Raw genomic sequence first — 20,643 nt, forward strand, 5'->3', positions numbered from 1 at the left:
AATTATATCTTTTATATAAGCTATATGGCAGTATTAATAGTGATTCTGGTTATCATGCTGTATATTACATCCCCAGTATATATTTATAATTTGACATTTGTACATTTTAATCAATTTTATCCAATTGACCCCTCTCCCTACACTCCACTTTTGGTAACCACAAGTCTTTCTGAGCTTGGGTTTTTGTTTTTTAGATTCCACATGTAAGTGAGATTTACATTATTTTTCTTTCTCTGTCCTCTTATTTCACTTGGCATAATGCCCTCAAAGTCCATTTATGCTGTTGCAAATGGCAGGATTTCCTTTTACATGGATGAATAATATTCCTGTGTGTTTGTCTACACACCACAACTGCCTTATCTATCCACCCACTGATGGTCACTTAGGCTGTTTCAATGTCTTAGCTACTGTAAATAATGCTAGTGAACATGCGGGTGCAGGTATCTCATCAACATAGTGTTTTCCCCCCTTTGGACAATTCCCAGAAGTGAAACTGCTAGGGCATATGGTAGTTCTACTTTTAATTTTTGGAGGAACATCCATAAGGCTTTCCACAGTGGTTGTACCAGTTTACAATCCCACCAACAGTGCACAATGGTTCTTTTTTCTCCACATCCTCATCTAGCACCTGTTATAGCTTTTTTTTTTTTTTTATGATTGCCATTCTAACAGATGTGAGCTAATATTTCATTGTAGTTTTGACTTGCATTTTCCTAGTAATAAGTCAGGTTGAACAACTTTCCATATGTCTGCCATTTGTATATCTTTGGGAAAATATATTCTTTCCCTCATAAAAAAATTTTTGTCTTTCTCCTGACTTATTTCACTTAGTATGAAAATCTCTAGTTGCATCCATGTTGCTGCAAATGCCATTATTTCATTCTTTTTGTGGCTTTATAATATTCCATTTTATATATGTGCCACATCTTCTGCATCCATTTATCTGTTGATGGACACGGAGGTTGTTTCCATGTCTTGGCTATTGTGAATAGTGCTGCTCTGAACATACGGGTGCATGTATCTTTTTGAACTATAGTTGTGTTTGGACATATACCTAGGAGTAGGACTGCTGGATCATGTGGTATCACTTATATGTGGAATCTAAAATATAGCACAAATGAATCTATCTGCAAAACAACAGACTCATGAACGTAGAGAACAGACTTGTGTGGCTACCAAGGGGGAGGGGGGAGAGAGTGGGATGTACTGGGAGTTTGGGGTTAGTAGATGCAAACTATTAAGAATGGATAAGCAGAAGTTCCCATTGTGGCTCAGTGGCTAACAAAACTGACATCCATGAGGATGTGAGTTTGATCCCTGGCCTTGCTCAGTGGATTAAGGATATGGTGTTGCCGTGAGCTGTGGTATAGGTTGCAGACATGGCTCAGATCCTTCATTGCTGTGGCTATGGGGTAGGCTGATGGCTACAGCTCGTTTGACCCCTAGCTTGTACATGCTGCTGGGGCAGCCCTAAAAGTCTTAAAAAAAAAAAAACAAAAAAAACCCCCCCAAAAAACCCCACGGAGTTCCCGTCATGGCGCAGTGGTTAACAAATCCGACTGGGAACCATGAGGTTGCAGGTTCTATCTCTAGCCTTGCTCAGTGGGTTAACGATCCGGCGTTGCCATGAGCTATGGTGTAGGTCGCAGATGTGGCTTGGATCCCACATTGCTGTGGCTCTGGTGTAGGCTGGTGGCTACAGCTCCGATTCAACCCCTAGCCTGGGAGCCTCCATATGCTGCGGGAGAGGCCCAAGAAATGGCAAAAAAGACAAAACAAAACAAAAAAAAACAAAAAAAAAGAATGGATAAGCAATGAGGCCCTACTGTATAGCACTGGGAACTATGTCCAGTCTCTTGGAAATGACCATGATGGAAAATATAAGAAAGGGAATATATATATATATAAAAATATGGGAAACCTCAATAAAAATATGGGAATATTTATTCCCAATAAAAATATGGGAAAAAAATTTTTTGCTGTTGCATTTCTTTATACATTTTGGATATTAACTCCTTATTAGATATATGGTTTGTAAATATTTTTACCCTTTCCATAGGTTGTCTTTTCATTTTATTGATCATTTTTTTTTTTCTTTTTATGGACAGACACCCACAGCATATGTAAGTTCCCATGCTAGGGGCTGAATCAGAGCTACAGCTGCCAGCCACAGCCACAGCCACACAGGATCTAAGCTGTGTCTGCAACCTACACCACAGCTCATGGCAATGCCAGATCCTTAATCCACAGAGTGGGGCCAGGGATTGAACCCATGTCCTCATGGATTCTAGTTGGGTTCATTACTGCTGCACCACAATGGCAACTCCTTATTGATCATTTCTTTCATTGTTCAGCTTTTTAGTTTGATGAAATCCCACTTGTTTACTTTTTGTTGCTTGTGTTTGAAGTGTCACATCCAAAAAATCATTGCCGAGACCTATGTCAAGGCACTTTTTTCCTTTGTTTTCTCCTAGGTGTTTTATGGTTTCAGGTCTTAGATTTAAGTCTTTAATCCATTTGAGTTAATTTTGTGAGGAGTGTGTTTAATTTCATTCTTTTACATGTGAATATTCAAATTTCCTAGCACCATTTATTGAAGAGACTATCTTTCTCCATTGAGAATTCTTGGCTCCCCTGTCAAGTATTACTTGACCATATTAAATGGGTTTACCTGTAGGCTCTGGCTTCTGCTGCATTAGTCAATGTGTCTGTTTTTATGCCAGTACCATACTGCCCTGACTACTACAGCTTTATAATATAGCTTGAAACCTGCTTTTTCTTAGGATTGTACTGGATCTTTGGGGGGTCTTTGTTGATCCATCTAAATTTTTGGATTTTTTTTTCTATTTCTATAAAAAAATGCCCTTTAGGAATTCCCTGGTGGATGAGGGATCTGGCATTGTCACTACTGTGGCACGGGCTCAATCTCTGGCCTCAGAACTTTCTCATGCCACAGCTGGAGACAAAAAACAAAAGTGCCATTTGCATCTTGGGGGATTGTGTTGTAAGGATTCCATTTAATCCACTGCTAGATGGCTTTTGATAGTATTGATATTTTAACAATACTCTTCCAATCCAGGAACACAGGATACATTTGCATTTATTTGTGTCATCTTTGCTTTCATCAGTGCTCTATAGTTTCTTCATGTAATTCATTATTGTATAGGAATGTTTTTGAATGTTAGTTTTGTATCCTGCAACTTTACTGAATTTGTATAAAAATAGATCTTTAAGTTTTTTGGTAGAACCTTTAGGCTTTTCTAGTACATAAAACCATCTCATCTGCAAATAGGGACAAATTTATTTCTTCCTGTCCAATTCTGATACCTTTTCTTTTTCTTGTTTGATTGCTCCGGCTAGGACTTCCAGTGCTATGTCAAACAGGAGAGTCTTGTTCTTGATCTTAAGAGGATAAGCTTTCAACCTTTCACTAATGAGTATGATGTTAATTGTGGGCTTGTCATACATGGCTTTTATTTATTTGGCTGTGCCTTGAGCCTGAGCAGCTGCTAGATCTTAACCTGCTGTGCAACAAGAGAACTCCCATGTATGGCTTTTATTATACTGAGGTAGGTTCCTTCTATACCTATTATGTTTGAGTTCTTATCATGAATGGATATTGAATTTTCTCAATGTGTTTTCTGTTTCACCGTGTATTTTTTCCAATACATTCTATTAATGTATTACACTGACTTATTTGCATATTTTAAACCATCCTTGCATCCTGGAGATAGAAATCCCAATCGATAATGGTGAATGATCTTTTTGCGTTGTTCAATTTGGTTTGCTAGTATTCTACTGGAATTTTTGCATCTATACTCACCAGGGTCTATAGTTTTCTGGTAGTGTCCTTTTCTGGCTTTGGTATTAGAGCAATGCTAGCCTCAAAAAATGAGTTTGGGAGTGTTCCTTCCTTTTCAATTTTTTAGAAGATTTTGAGGATTAAGTCTTCTTTCCCTGTTGTGTAAAATTCTTCAGTGAAGCCAACCTGGTCTTTTTGATGTAGGAAATTTTTGATTATTGATTCACTCTCCTTAGTAATAATTGGCCTGTGTAGATTTTCTATTTCTTCCAAATTCAGTTTGGCAGGTTCAATGTTTCTAATAATTTTTCCATTTCAGTGGTGGGCCTGGGTATGACTCAGCTTTCCTGGGTGGGGGTGGGGCAGGCTCCAGGGCAGCTAAGTCTTTTTGTTTGAGGACCCAAATCAAATCAGGCAGATATGTACCCCACCAGATTACCTGGTTAGACTATGCTACCAACTTTATTCTGCAGATGAGCAAAGCTGCTGGTTGGGACTACCTCACTTGGGTGCTACAGGCTAAGACTGGGTCTGACACATTCTGAGTGCTGGTTATGGCAAACCCTTCCCCCGTTCTCTGTCACAGTTGGATTCCTGGTGGTTAAGACCAAAGATTTCCCTGCAATTCCCAATGGGTAAGAGTGGGGTGGGGCTTCAAAAAAGTGACCCACAATGCTGGAAGAACTGGATGTTCACTCTGGACTCTCTTTTCTATATGTGGTAACTAGAGGCTCAGAGGAGACCTCCTGTCATGGTGTTGGTTGCACTGGCCTGGGGTCCATGCAGTCACTCCTCTTACCTTTTTAATGTGGTTTCTCTTGATCTGTGTGGAGCAAGGGGGTGTTTCAGGCTCACTCCTGTGTTCTAGGATTCTCTCAGTGGTGTCTTGTGCATGAACAGTTGTTAGCTGTTCTTCTTGTAAGGGGGAGGGAAGTCAGTAATGATCTTGGTGACGACACTCTCTACAAGTCTTGCCTCGACACTGCTGAGGGGTGCCAGCAGCTGCAGCTCCAACTTGACTCCTAGTCTGGGAACTTCCATATGTTGTAGGTGTGGCCCTAAAAAGACCAAAAAAAAAAAAAAAAAGAACAACTTGTATGTTTAACAAGTTTCCAGGTGATGCTCCTGCTGCTGCTGGTCCAGACAAACATTAAATGTCAGCTAAAGCCCCAACAATCTGCCTTTTTACTTTGGGCTTTTTCTATTCTGTTAATTTCTCCTGAGTTTGAGAAAATGAAGCAAAACCACACAAAACTCTAAAAGAACAAATTTATATTCTAAAAATAGATCTCAGTAACAATGAAATTCCCAAAGTTGGTCATTATATTAAAAAGAAAAACAAAGTAACAGGAATTTGCTTTACATTATTTTTTCTGAAAAATACAAAACTATCACTGTAATATACTGCCAACCCTCATTTATCTGTATTTGAATAATCCATTCTATGGATTATCCAAGGATATTCTAAAATCATAGACTGAATTCTGCCTAATACTTAGATGTATATTTGGACTGCATTTATCTTCAAGTAAAACCATTCTCAAAAAAGGCAAATAAAACTGAATATTTGCTGAAATAAACATAATGAGGAAGATAAATTTATGCTTAGGAAATGTGTTCCAAAGTGAAATACTGGTTTGTATCATTTCCCTCAATTTTTTCAGATAACAGAAAAAAAAAAACCCCCCTCCCCAAAACTCAACCGATTGCATTGAAGTACTGATATTAGAAAGTAACAAATTATACAACTTATACACAGAAAAAAGACAACTAACCCTAACTCTAACCCTAACCCTAACTAGATAACTAAATCACTTCAAACCTAAAGCACAGGAAACTTTAAAGGCAAATAATGATATTTAGTACTACAAAAAGTGGTTTTTATATCTTCAAAGTGCTAAAGAAAAAAGTATTCAAGAAAATTTCAGGTCTGTCTACAAAGTTCTGACTTGAAGTACTGGAAAATTAAGAATACAGAAGATAAGTTTAAAAGGCCCCCAATAGTATAAAACCTGTCTTAGAAATGAAGCAATGGTTAAAAGACCAGTTAGTCCTAAGTTAGTAACATACAACTTACCTATCAGCCCACATTTCTTTTTACACTAATGTAATTTAATTTTTATCCATATTCATCACATCATTTGATCATAATGCATAGTGAGTAGAAATGATCCTTTTATATCAGAATTCTCGATTCTTGGCAAACCAAAAGCTGATCACAAAAGTTACATTAAATTCCTATTAAATACAGGTACATATTAAGTAGGACTTCTTAGCTCATTTTTGGACTGTCAGAAATTGGTGTGATTTACTTTGACCATCTAAGATAGAAGAAATAATATTTTAGTACATAGTATAACTAAATACCTCTTTTGTCAAAACTTGACCCTGAGTTCTGAGTGCTGGAATATAAACTGTAAAACTGAAAACACTCCAAAATACACTGGATGGTATTGATGTCCCTACAGTACTGTGCTTTTCCTGTCCATTAACATAATACATCTCATCAGCAAAGGAGGAAGAGGAGTGGTCTAGGAGACTGAAGTAAGGAAGCAGGACGTTTCCTGTCTTAAAAATGCCTCTTAAAACTCTGAAGGAATTTATTCCAACTACAGTGGTATTTTAACATAAAAATGCCATCTCCCCAATCTTTTGAGTAATATCAACCATGCACTTTCAAAAATGCTCATCTTGTAGGTTCAGGAGCCTAAAGTGGGGTGGTCCCACAGTCCCTGGCTTAATAAACACAGCAGTCATCCATCATTCTGACTGAAAAGAGTTCTAATGCTTTGGATGGATATCATCTGAGATTTTTTTTTTTTTAAAGTTAGGTGTGTTTACATTATTTAATTTCTAAATATTGAGAGCAGTCCTACGTCTGTTAAAATATTCACTAAATATAAAATCAATAGCTGAATATGAAATAAAGCAACTTCCAGTGCTGACAATATTCTCACAGTAGCAAATAATCTTTTTAATACTAACAACTAAGTCTTTAAAATATTCTCATGTTAAACATTGCATTTTACTGAAATTATAGAGGGAAAAAAAGGTAATTACATCAATAGCCATTGAAAGCTCAAAAGAAGTTAGTGAAAATACACGCTCGCCAATGGCTAACAAGGATAAACCCAGGTATTGTTTCTAGTTCTATATTTTGGTGGGAGAGGGTATGAATTTTATTTCTAAACCAAATAACTAAGCTTTAAACATATGAATTATCGATGCCTTCTGTAGAGACACTTAAACTAAAATTATACTTACGGCTTGGTTTATTCATATTGGTTTGTTCATATAATTTCTGCTACGTGACATTGGTAATTAGGATACATTCAGCTCTTAATCGCACTGAGGTTCTTTGTGTGAGCAGAAAGGACATCAAAAGCGTTTGGACAAGCTCCTTATTTGTGTGACCAGATGGCATCATGCCCTTCAGTGATAATGTCTTCCAATTACCGGCCCTAGGCAACCAATGCCACAGAAAATGGACAGGACTTGTCTTATTATGTTTTCCAAAAATGAATATTATAGCTATTGAATTAACTGGTATGCTCTATATGTTCATTAAAAAACCCAAACCAAACCCTTTTTACCTTTAGTAATCACAAGGAATCTTTACATACTTATATAATACATTGTACATTATATGCATGGCCTGTTTAGCTATTTTCAAGAAGAGAATGGTGTTTTAAAATTAACTGATAGGGCTGCATCAATCTTTCTTCTTTCTTTTGGTCCTTAGAGTCCCTTAAATGATGGCATCATGTTCGTCACTGTAATAAATGAAAAGTTAAAATTACTTTGTTTTGTATTTGTTTCAAACCACTTATATGTTCACATTTTAAAGTAAGTAATGAGTAATTCAAGCTTCAGAATCAAAACAGTCATTTCTTTGTGTAAAGTTTCCAAAGTAAAAGGTATACTGTAGTGGTTAAGGATTCAAACAGTGTGTTCAGGTTGTGAAATGAACCTGCACTCAAAGCTCTGCAGTGGCGGTGTGACTTTTCACCAATTAGCTATAAACAACCCTCTTCAAAAAAGAAAACAACCATCATTTCTTGATGATCTTCTATGTGCCAGATATCATGCTGCAGAATATGTCCATAACTCATTTAATCATTACTATAGCCCCAAGCAGAGAGGGTTCTTTATATATATATATATATGTATGTATGTATCATTTTATTTATTTAACCACTCCCATTTTTCAGAATATCAGAAGCTAAGCAAGCATGTGAACTCCCATCTTGACCACTATACACTGTGCTGTATCATTTACATAAACATGGGCAGGTACCCTGCCAGTCAATAATAAAGTCAGACTCAAGATTAAGTCTGTCTGCCCCAAACCCCATCTCTTTACCACTTCTCTCCACTGTCTCTCCATGAAGCTCTAAGAAACACAGGAACTAACCTTTAACCAGTTTTGTAATCGGTGTTACTATCTAATATGTGAAAACCAGAAATGCTCAGTATTACTACATACAGAAGGTCTCAAGTTTCCTTAATGGGACAAATATTAACTTCTTTCTTATGGAATGTCATTATTTATAATGTCATAGGACATTAAAATGCACTTTTTAAAAAATGCAGCACCAAGAAAAACATGGCCAATTAAACTACAACACAATGCTTTTTCACCCTATAGACTGTAAGATATACCCATTTCAGAGGTATTAAAATGTGAAAAGATACAAAAACAAAAATGTGCACTTGAGACCCAACGAAATATGGTGTTTTCATATTTACTAGTTTCTATATCAATAAGAGTCATATTAGAGTCACACTGCCTTACATACTGATTAGTTTCCTTACAGTTATGGGGCTTCTGGACTCTGACGTCCTCCACAGGGCATGCTGCATGTGGAGCATGTGCTCATGTGTATGTAAGGAAAACATTATAGTCCATAAAGCTAAAATTACATGCTTTGTAGTCAAGGCACTTTAAAATGAAAATAGCACATTTAAATTTAATTCCTTCAATATTTTATAGCCTCAACTATATCAATAAATACTGATATTATAAAAAAGGAATGGCATTAAATTTACCATAATCAAAATGTGCATTCTGTTTAATTGGTGAAATTTACCAAGAAAACAGATGATAAATATTTCTAGAAACAAATGGTGGTTTTAAAAAAATATCTCAAATTGTAAAGCATTTTTAAAGCTAACTCTAGTCAGTTTCCTTCATGTATTTTTTTCTTTTATGGGCTGATCTAAAAAAAGACAATATTTCTGAATATACTTTTAATCTGGTACCACCTTGATATTTTTTTAAAGTAAGTTTGATATGATGAATACTGTATGTGGAGGGTAACTTTTAAAGTTTGGTTTTCTTAGTTCAATAAAAAAATTTGAGAAATTTTTCACACTATATTCTCCTAGAAATTCACAATGCACATCAATATATATAAGGCTTACAGAATTCTTAGAGTAATGTAACCTGTTCTATTTCACTTTGCTCAATTAGTATTTCCCAAATGTTTCTGACATGGAAACTGTATGGGACACAGTAGGTATATGATAATCTAAACAGAACATATTTTGGAAAATGGTCCTCGATGCTGTGGTATTTTATACATATGCATTAACAATCAAAAGAATAAATTCAGGAGTTCCCGTTGTGGCTTGGTGGTAAAAACCCAACTAGATTCCATGAGGATGCGAGTTCAATCCCTGGCCTTGCTCAGTGGATTAAGGATCCACTGTTGCTGTGAAGTCTACATCACAGATGTGGCTTGGATCTGGAGTGGCAGTGGCTGTGGTGCAGGGCAGCAGTTACAGACAGCTTCAACTGAACCCTTAGCCTGGGAACTTCCATATACCACACTTGAGGCCATAAAAAGAAAAAAAAAAAAAAGAGAATAAATTCACTTTCATACATATAAGCAAAAGGACTTGTTGGAGTAACAGAAATTGGGAGATAATACCTCCAAAAAACATTAGATGTATAGAATTAAAGGAAGGGTGGACATGGTTTGTTGATTGGCACTTGTTGATAAAGCTTATCACAAAAAGACAGTTTTACTACAAATAAACTGTAACATATATTACTTGTACTAACAACTCATTTGATATTGTAAACAAGGGAAAATGAGGCTGTCAGAAGAATGTCTAATTTCTTTGTCACAGAAAGTAAAATTCATGCTTTTATTGAAGATGTTATTTTAGTGTGTCTTGTTTTTGTCAGTATAGACTACTGACAAACTACTGACTACTACTACTGACTACTGACTAGGTCAGTAGCCTCATAAGACCTGATATAGTACTTCTTGCAATCCGAGGTATAAACAAGTAAGAAGGACTGGCTAAACTTAGGTCTCTAGTAAATACAACAACAACAAAAAATGCATGGCACTAATAAAATGCAAATACTTTTATAGGTATATATATCCATGTTCATTTGCAAATAATTATAATCACAAGCTTATACATAAATAATTTTATTTTGGGCATAGAGGATTAATGGGAATATAACTCATAAATCTGAATTATTAATCCCTGAGATGAATGCTGGCTCTACTCTGATGTTTTGTTATGATAGTTAAATAAAGAAATACAGAACTAACAATAATTTTAAAAAGTCCTGGCCAAGGAAAACTTACATGGTTCTATACCGAATGCCTCTTCTTGAATAATACATTTTGCAGCCAATGTAAAGAAAAGATAAAACTCCCAGTGTTAATACAATACCACCAACAAAGCTGCCAGTATCAAATTTTGATCCTTTATTTTCCTTAGAATTAATAGTTGCTGTGACTAGAACAAAAGAAAAAATATGTTTTAGTGGTTTTTAAATACATTGTAATAAGCTAAAACATTGTGAATTTCTGTATAGGAACACTGAATTGGGGGTCAGGAGAATGCAAGCACAGAATGTTGCCTGATTTTGTGTCTAGTGATTGCCTGGCTCTAGTCTTCTTCACTTGATCCAACATAGCCCTTAAAGAAACCCCCAGTGCCTGCAACCCCAAGATCTTAAGGTGAGACTGGACTTGGCAGTCTATTAGAACGTCAGAGACAGCAAGATTTGGGGAATTTTTCTTAGAAATCCTCTAAGTAAAACATGTCTGGATAATAGCTGTAACTTTAAAACTGGATGCAACTTGAGTAGATGTTTCTAGCTGAAATTCCTTCTTTTAAATAAATTATGAGTTTTAACCATTTTAATTTTATCAAGAGCCCGAGACATTAAAGCTGATTTTAATACATAAATTGTAGTAATAAAATAAACTATATGGAGTAGAAATACATAAAAATGCAAAAGAAACCATAAAATCTGCCATTTGTTCTACTAAATGTAATCATAAACTTTTAAACAGAACTTCAACTTTGAATAACTTAAAAGAAAATCTTAAGGTTTCTAAATTCATTAGTTTCACAGGCATTACATTTTAAACAAATGCAAAAAAGGAGTGCTGAGACTAATGCTACATATAGGATTATATATAATACCATTAAAAAGCATCTTTATAACACAAGTGAATTAAAACCAAAGTTCACCATGACTTAGGTTTAGAAATCATGTAGCTTGAGCCTGGCTAATTCCTTTTCAGAATGAAGTACTAAGAGTTAAAGGAAGGTAAGTTTTCAAACCAGGTAAAATAAAATTCCCCATTAGGATAAATTATTTATTCACAGATGGATCTTATGCAATCATTATTTGGCATCATTAAGTTGGAAATAATTTTTTTTTTCTTTTTGCCTTTTCTAGGGCCACACCTGCGGCATATGGAGGTTCCCAGGCTAGGGGTTGAATTGGAGCTATAGCTGCCGACCTACGCCAGAGCCACAGCAACGCGGGATCCAAGCCATGTCTGCAACCTACACCACAGCTCACAGCAACACCGGATCCATAACCCACTGAGCAAGGCCAGGGATCAAACCTGCAACCTCATGGTTCCCAGTCGGATTCGTTAACCACTGAGCCATTGACGGGATCTCCCGGAAATAATTTTTTAAAGGAATAAGTCAGTTACTACATCAACTGACTCTTCCTGATCTCTACATCTAATTTATTTAGGAAATAAGAAACAACTGTCTATATTTTTGCAAAATGGAATATGTAAATGGGGTATTTTACAACTATTTTCAGCACAGGAAAAACAGGTCCATTTTTATACATACTTGTTACTGATGGAGAAACAGATGTCACCGAACTATTGTGGGTTGTGTTCATTGTGGATGTTGACATCTGGGATATATTCTGTGAAACACTTGTTATTTTGGGTGTAGACCTTATGGTGGTGGAAGTCATATTTGTTGAGACCTCTGGTGTCATTTTAGTTGTTGCTATGGGTTTCAAGGTGGCGGCTGTTGCATTCTTGGAGACTGAGGAAACAGGAGTTGTTGATGGTTTTGCTGTGGTTTTCAAAGTGGGAGTTGTTGATTTCTTTGAAGAAACTGGAGTTGTTGACGATTTTGCTATGGGTTGCGAGGTGGTAGTTGTCACCTTTGAGACTGGGGGAACTTGAGTTGCTGATAGTTTCACAGTGAAGTTAGAAGATTCATTTGTACGGCCTAAAGGCACCTGCAGGGCTGCAAGAAAATCAAGAAACATTAAAGCTGGAGCTATGCCTTATAGAATTAAGATCCCACTTTACTGACTTTCATGGTCACACTTCAAAAATATGGTCTAACAGGGAGTTCCCATTGGGGAGCAGGGGAAACAAATCCAACTGGTATCCACAGAGATGTGGGTTCAATCCCTGGTCTTGCTTAGTGGGTCAGGGATCTGGTGTTACGGTTAGCTACAGTGTAGGTCAAAGGTATAGCTCGGATCCTGTGTTGCTGTGGCTCTGGTGTAGGCCGGCGGCTGCAGCTCCAATTCAACCCCTAGCCTGGTAACTTCCATATATTGCAGATGCGGCCCTAAAAAGCAAAAAGCAAAAAAAAAGAAAAAAAAAGGAAAGGTCTAACAAACACAATCAGAATCAAAGATAGTCTATTAACACTTTGTATGAGATAGCAATAAGCCATAAAATGTCTCAAACTAGAAAAGGAACCAACCATGGATTTACATAAAGTTAGAAATTTTTGTGAACATATGGGAAAAACAAAACAACCAACAACACAGAAGACTTGAGCTCCTTCAATACAGGGTTGGTGTCTTAACCATCATCCCACACTTCATCTCACAAATAGTAGCTGAATATATGATTAAACTACTGGATTTTTCTAAAGTCTCTGCCATGTTCTTTCAAAAAGCATTGAGCATGAATGAGACAGTCTTTTTTTAAATGTTCCTTTTTTTCTTTTTTATTAAAGTATAGCTGACTTACAATGTTGTGCCAGAGACATGGTTTTTAAGGGTAAAACCAGCTTCCCGCAGTACATTAAGAAGAGAAAGAATGTTGTCAATGTGGCTAGTTGGAAATCTCATACTGATGATAATAATTTTCTGTCATTGGAGAGATATTTATAAAATTATTTCTGAAAACCTTAAAAACCTAAAATTAGTTTTGTAAGGGAAAATCAGTGGTGTTAATTTAAAATAACTGGAAATAAACATGCCCTAATACCAAAAAACATTATCTATATATAATATCCTGTGACCAAAAGCAAATCTTTCTGTCTTAATAATATTCTTTCATACTCTATCTTCATTGTAACACTGCAACTTACCTGATGTTTATGACTAAAAGACATTTTAGTTATTATAATTTATTTTTATCATTATTTTTGGCCATGCCTGAGGCATGCAGAAGTTTCAGGGCCAAGGATCAAACCCATGCCACAGCAGTGACAACCCTAATCCTTAACCTGCAGAGCCATGTGACAACTCCTGTTATTACAATTTAGTATATACTGTCTAGAGAATGAAAAATGCTTCTTTGTCCTAATTTATGATGTAGTTTATTTTTGAATTTGTTTCTTAGTCTCAAAGTTTATTTGCAGGTTTAGTGGTTTCTTATGTTGCCTATCTACTCCCATTTTATACTCTCTATGGCCAAGTTCTAAAGTGGAGAGAAGGAACCACCGGGCTTGCCTTCTCCTTTCCCCCAGTGCCGGCAGCACAGGGCCTTCTTTGCTGCTGTCACATCCCCAAAGCGATCACTGTGTGTATTATCATCCTGTCTTCCACAAGTAATTTGGACTTACTATTCAAAGAATTCAAACATTTATTTTCAATTTTACAGGCTCGTTTTAATAGTGTTGCTTATCTGCTTTTCCTGCATTCCTATCACATTTTCTGAACTTTGGTTCTCTATTGTGTGATCTTTTCCTGTGAGTATTATCTGATTTTAAAAAGAAGGCGAAAGGAATTAATAGTTTTGTATTACAGAGACTAATAAATTATTCAAGTAGATGATACAAACGCTATGAACTTTAAACTTATCTTTTATTATTCAATTCTGAATGCTCTCTAGAGATATAAGTAATACACTACAACACTGAAATAATCACCTTTTATTTTACACTGGTGAATGAATGCTATTGTAATGAAATTAATACAGCAAAGAACCATCATTTATATCCTTTCTTTAGAACAGAATGATCTTTGCAGACTAAAACAATGAATGAACACAATGCTGCTTTTGGGTTACATACACACACACACAGCCTACTCCCTTCTCTCTGCCATAGTAAGATATTTAGAGGTACTGTACCATGAGTCACACTGCCAAAAAACAGACTTGTAACAGGTTAATTCATCACTAAGAAAACCGAAATGTGTTAAAGAAACCACTAAGCAGCTATATTTTCTCTACAAACTGGCAAAACAGGCAAATAAGATTTAAAGTGTGCTTTGGAGTTCCCATATGGCACAGTGGGTTAAGGATCCAGCATAGTCACTGCAGTGGCTGAGGTCACTGCTGTGGCACAGGTTTTGAGCTCTGACCAGGGAACTTCTCTACATGCTGGGGGCACAACCAAAAAAAATAAATAAATGAAGTGTATTTCAGGATTTTCTTTTTCTTGGTCTTTTAAGGGCTACACCCGTAGCTTATGGAAGTTCCTAGGCTAGGGGTCAAATCAGAGCTGTAGCCACCGACCTACACCACAGCCACAGCAACATGGGATCCTTAACCCACTGATCGAGGCCAGGGATTGAACCCACATCCTCGTGGATACCAGTCGGGTTCATTACTGCTGAGGCATGACAGGAACTCTCTGATTTACAATGTTTAAATGAGTTGACTGCAATGCAAGGAGGCTCCTTCAAGGTTAGAACTCACATCCAGTAACCCAATCCCCGGGTCTGTAATATAAGTAAATGGTTATTTGTGCTCCTCTGCAACTGAGACCATCCCAGCATGGCTGGGTGCCTTCCTTCCGCCTTAACTGTTCAGCTCCTGACCAGTGCCCTCCAGGGCATGGCACAGTGAGCACCTGCAGAGAGGTCAGCAGAAGACCATCCATGCAGGACGTGGCAAGGGTTAGGTCCTATCGGACTTTGCCATGTTAGCCGTTTGGTCTTTCCCAGCCTCTGAGAAGCAGACGCTATAAAGGTGTGGAGGGTGGATGACACAAGTGAAGGGGGTCAAAAGGTACAAATTTTTAGTTATAAAATCACTAAGTCATGAGGATGTAACGCACAGCACTTGGTGACTATAATTAATAATAGTCTACTATATTTTTGAAAGCTGTTAAAAGAATGGACCTGAAAAGTTCTCATCACAAAAAAAGAAATTTTAACTAAATGATAGATAGATGGTATCTATTTAGATACATTATTCTATATTATGATAGACGTTACTTACTGTGGTGATCATTTTGTAATACATACACAAGTATCAAATCATTATGTTATAGACTTGAAACTGATGTTTTATGTCTATTACATCTCAATTTTTAAAAGTACACAAAAAAATAAAATCAAAACGAAGTAAGTTATATAAAGGCCCAAAGAGGGTATGTTACTGGAGAGTGTCAAGCGTGCCATGTGTCCATGCCCACCTCTGCCCCTGGAGGAAAGGGGGAGACCGCTAGCTCTCACCTCAAACCAAGCTGGCAAGGCTTCAGGCGGTCACCTGAAGAGCAGAACCAGTATCTCCTGGACTTGATGGGACAAAGACTGGGATTTGACTCAAGTATGAGGTGACTCTAAGGGCGAGATGCTGCCTGTCAGCAGAGTTTAAAAGGCTGTGCTGGGAGGAGACACTTCTTTCCACTGACAGTAAAGGTACTGGTTTCCCATGAACCACATCAGGCCCCGTGGAATGCAGCCAGCGTGTGGCTGCCTTCAGAGCCTCCCCAAAGAGCTCTGCAGAGAGGGGTGATGATAACCAGCAGAGAGGGGAACGTCAAAAACTAGGGGCTGAGGGTGTGAAGCACGAGGGTCAGCTGGAGGGGAGGCCCCAGTGCATCAAGGGAGCTGCAGGGAGAGGCCCCAGCTGCAGCATCTCCTTGGAATCCACCATAGAAAATCACACCTGCCACCCAGGAGGCACCAGCTGGCTTCTACTCTTGAGCGCCTTTAGGCCTGATCCTTTAGGGTCCAAACCAGCAGAAGTGGGGGAGAGAAAGGCAGAGCAAGAAAGGAAGCCAACAATATCAAGTTTCCCACTGTAGCCCTCCAAGCCTGAAGCAGGCAATATGTTTTCAGATCTACCTCCTAGAGTAATGAAAATAAAAATAAATGGAACCTAATTAAACTTAAAAGCTTTTGCACAGTAAAGGAAACCATAAGTAAAATGGAAAGACAACCTACAGAATGGGAGAAAACATTTAGAAATGAAGTGACTGACAAGGGATTAATCTCCAAAATATACACATGCAGCTCAATAATCAAAAAAATAAACAACCAATCAAAAAATGGGAAGAAGACCTCAACAGACATTTCTCCAAAGAAGACATACAGATGGCCAAAAAATACATGAAAAGTTACTCAACATTAATTACTAGAGAAATGAAAATCAAAACTACAATGAGGTATCACTTCACACAAGTCAGAATGGCCATCATCAAAACATCTAAGAACATCTCCAATGCTGGAGAGGGTGTAGGGAAAAGGTAACCTTCCTACACTGCTTAGGGAATGTAAATTGGTACAACCACTATGGAAAACAGTACAGATTCCTCAAAAAACTACAAACAGTAAATTCCTGTGTGTTGCAGCAAGCTAAGAATTGCTTGTTGCCATAACTGCAGCATGGGTTCAATCCCTGGCCCAGGAACTTTCACATGCTTCCAGTGCAGCCAAACAGAACAAAACACCCCTAAAAATAGAGCTAAAACCTAAAAATAGAGCTACTATATAATACAGCAATCCCACTCCAGGGCATATATCCAGAGAAAACCATAATTCAAAAAAAAAAATGCACCTTTATGTTCATTGTGGCACTATTTAAATAGCTAAGACATGGAAGCAACCTGAATGTATATGAACAGAGAAATGGATAAAGAAGATGTGGTACGGACAATGGAATATTACTCAGCCATGAAAAAGAATGAAACAATGCCATTTGTAGCAAAATGGAGAGACTTTGAGATTATCATACTAAGTGAAGTAAGTCAGAGAAAAACACCATATGATAGCACTTACAGGTGGAATCGAAAAAAAAATGATACAAATGAACTTATTTACAGAACACAAACAGATTCAGACTTCAAAAAAACTTACAGTTACAAAGGGGACAGGTAGGGAGTAGGGACAGACTGGGTGTTAGGGATTGGCATGGGCACACTACTGTATATGGAATGACTGGTCAATGGGGATCTGATGTATAGCATAGGGAATGCTACTCAATATTCTGTGATAACCTATATGGGAGAAGAATCTGGAAAAGAATGGATATGTGTGTGTATGTATATATATATATAACTGAATCACTTTGTTGTACAGCAGAAATTATCACAACACTGTAATCAATTCTACTTCAATGAAACTTTAAAAAATGGGGAAAAAAACCAAACCAAAAAAATGATGCTCCAGGCTTTCTTCTGTTAACACCGGCTGGCCACCTTCTTGTTACCATAAGACCAGGGACACTACTATCAAGCAGCTTGTTTTTTCTACTACCAAGTAAAAGTACTCATGCTCTTCAAAGTCTGGATTTATTCCAACTGTTTTTGTATGACTATACTTTGCTTTGTATGACTATAACCTATGACTATAACAAAGTATAGACTATACTTTGTATGACTATAACCTTGCGTCCAAAAATATCTAAGTGCTATTTTTTCCTTTATAAACCTAAATATATCAAAGTTAAGGGTGACAATTTGTTTTCTTTGAGGTATCAGATACACACTTAAACCAGAGTAGAAAATTCACATTCACTTTAAAAAAAAAAAAATCTCAGTTATTTTAAAATATGATAGTAGTAGCTTTTCATTTTCTATGATAGTTGTCAAAAATACACAGCTGTTTAAGACATAGACCACATATTTCTGGTGCCACAGAGTTATTTTGAGGGTTCTAATGATTCTAATGAGCAAATTACTAGTCTTCTGTGTGTGTCTTGGAATATTTTTAAACACTGAGAATCTTTCCTATAGAGAAACTTAAATAGCAGTGTAATCCCAGAAATATTCAATATTAAGAAAGCAAAGGGGCCTTTCCTCATTATACAAAGTCAGCAGATTCATTACAAAAATTCTCCTGAATCCAGGAAGATGGGATTAAGATGGTGGAATAGAAGGACTGGAGCTCAACTTCTCTCCTAAAAACAAAGTTTCAACCAAATGCTGAACAATCTTCAACCAAATAGACTGGAAACTTTCAAAAAGATATCCTACTCCAGAAGACAAAGAGGAAGCCACATCAAGAGGCAGGAGGGGTGATTATAAGCAACCCCATACCTCCTGGGTGGGAAGCTCCACAGACTGGAAAGTAATTGTATCACAGGGACTCACTTACAGAAGTGAGAGTTCTGAGCCCCACCTCAAGTCCCCATGCCTGGGGATCTGTCACTGGGAGAAAGAGCCTCCGGAGCATCTGGCATTGAAGGCCAGTGGGGCTTGTGCGTAGGAGCTCCACGGGACTGGGGGAAATGGAGACTCCATTCTTAAAAGGTGCACACAGACTTTCATGTGCACTGGGTCCCAGGGCAAAGGAAAGTCTCCATAAGAATCTGGGGCAGACCTGACTGCAGTTCTTGGGGGATCTCCTGGGAAAACAGGGGGTTATTGTGGCTTGTTGTGGGGGAAGGGCATTGGAAGCAAAGCTCTTGGGAATATTCATCAGCATGCATTTCTCTGGAGGTGGCCATTTTGGGGAAAATCTGGCCCCACCCATCAGTAAACAGGCTGCCTAAAGACCGCCCCCCAGGCACACAGCCACTTCTAATCTCACCCAGAGACAAAGCCCTACCCACCAGAGGGATAGGAATCAACTCCACCTACCAGTGGGCAGGCACCAGTCCCTCTCATCAGGAAGCCTACAGCAAGCCCCTGTACCAACTTCAGCCACAAGGTGGGCAGACACCAGAAGTAAGAAGTAAGAAAGGTGATAAAACTATTATCTGTGAAAAGGTCACCACACCAAAAACCTATAAAAATGAAAAGACAGAGAACTATAACTCAGATGAGGGAGAAAGAAAAAAAAACCCAGAAAAACAGCTAAGTAATCAGGAGATTCTCAGCCCCTAGGAAGAAGACTTTAGACTGTTGATGCTGAAGATGATGCAAGGCATTGGAAATAAACTGGAGGCAAAGATGGATAACTTACAGGAAACACTGAGCAAAGAGATACAAGATATAAAACTTAAACAAGAAGAGATGCAAAATACAACAACTGAAATAAGAAATTAATTAGAAGCAGCGAAGAGCAGAACACAGGAGGCAGAAGAACGAATAAGCAAGGTGGAGGACAGATCAGTGGAAATCGAGGATGTGGAACAGAAAAGAGAAAAAAAATATTGATAAGAAATGAAGAGAGTCTAAGAGAACTCTGCGGCAATGTTAAATGCACCAACATCTGTATTGTAGGGGTACCAGAAGGAGAAGAGAGAAAGGGACAGAAAAAATATTTGAAGAGATAATAGCCAAAAACTTCTCTAACATGGGAAAGGAACCACTCACTCAAATCCAGGAAGCACAATGGGTGCCATATAAAATAAAGCCAAGGAAGAACACCCTGAGACATGCATTAATCAAACTAGCTAAGATTAAATTACAAACAGAGAAAATATTGAAAGTAGCTAGGGAAAAGAAACAAACAACATACAAGGGAGCTCCCATAAGGTCATTAGCAGATTTTTCAGCAGAAACTCTGCAGGACAGAAGGGAGTGGCATGATATACTTAATGTGATGAAAGAAAAAAAACCTCCAACCAAGATTACTTTACCCAGCAAGGCTCTCATTCAGATTTGAAGGAGAAATCAAAAGCTTTACAGATAAGCAAAACCTAAGAGAATTCAACAACAATAAACCAACTTTACAACAAATACTAAAGGAACTTCTCTAAGCAGAAAAGAAAAGGCTGCAACCAGAAACAAAAATACCACAAATGACAAGGCTCACCAGTAAAGGGATATATACAGTAAAGATATGAAATCATCCATGCACAATTATGCCACCAAAATCATAAATTGTGAAGAGGGTACAAATGCAGGACACTGAAGATGCACTTGCAATTAAGAGACCAAGAACTTAAAACAATTTTGTAAATATACAGACTCTTACATCAAAACTTCAGAGTAACTGGCAAACCAAAAATCTACAACTGACACACAAATAAGAAAAATCAACTCAAATACAACATTAAAGACAGTCTTCAAACCATAAGAGGAGAGAACAAGAGAAGACAGGAGAAAAAAGAGCAACAAAAACAAATCCAAAGCAATTAATAAAATGGCAATAAGAACATACATATCAATAATTACCTTAAATGTTAATTGACTAAACGCCCCAACCAAAAGACATAGACCGGCTGAATGGCTACAAAAAC

The 20,643-nt window shown here is 37.4% G+C and overlaps 1 protein-coding gene across 1 annotated transcript in view; it reads right to left on the reverse strand.

Annotated features, from left to right (window-relative positions):
- Positions 1 to 5,057: 5,057 nt before the first annotated feature.
- Positions 5,058 to 20,643, reverse strand: part of TMEM123 (transmembrane protein 123) — a 75,322-nt gene continuing 59,736 nt past the window's right edge. The window contains exons 5-7 of the mRNA XM_047754348.1: positions 11,933 to 12,343; positions 10,411 to 10,564; positions 5,058 to 7,575 (exon numbers count right to left, since the gene is read on the reverse strand). Coding sequence (XP_047610304.1) covers positions 7,551 to 7,575; positions 10,411 to 10,564; positions 11,933 to 12,343 — 590 coding nt within the window. The 3' untranslated portion in view covers positions 5,058 to 7,550. The remainder of the gene's footprint in view (positions 7,576 to 10,410; positions 10,565 to 11,932; positions 12,344 to 20,643) is intronic.

This window comes from Phacochoerus africanus, chromosome 11 (assembly GCF_016906955.1).
Source record: "Phacochoerus africanus isolate WHEZ1 chromosome 11, ROS_Pafr_v1, whole genome shotgun sequence".
Taxonomy (NCBI): domain Eukaryota; kingdom Metazoa; phylum Chordata; class Mammalia; order Artiodactyla; family Suidae; genus Phacochoerus; species Phacochoerus africanus.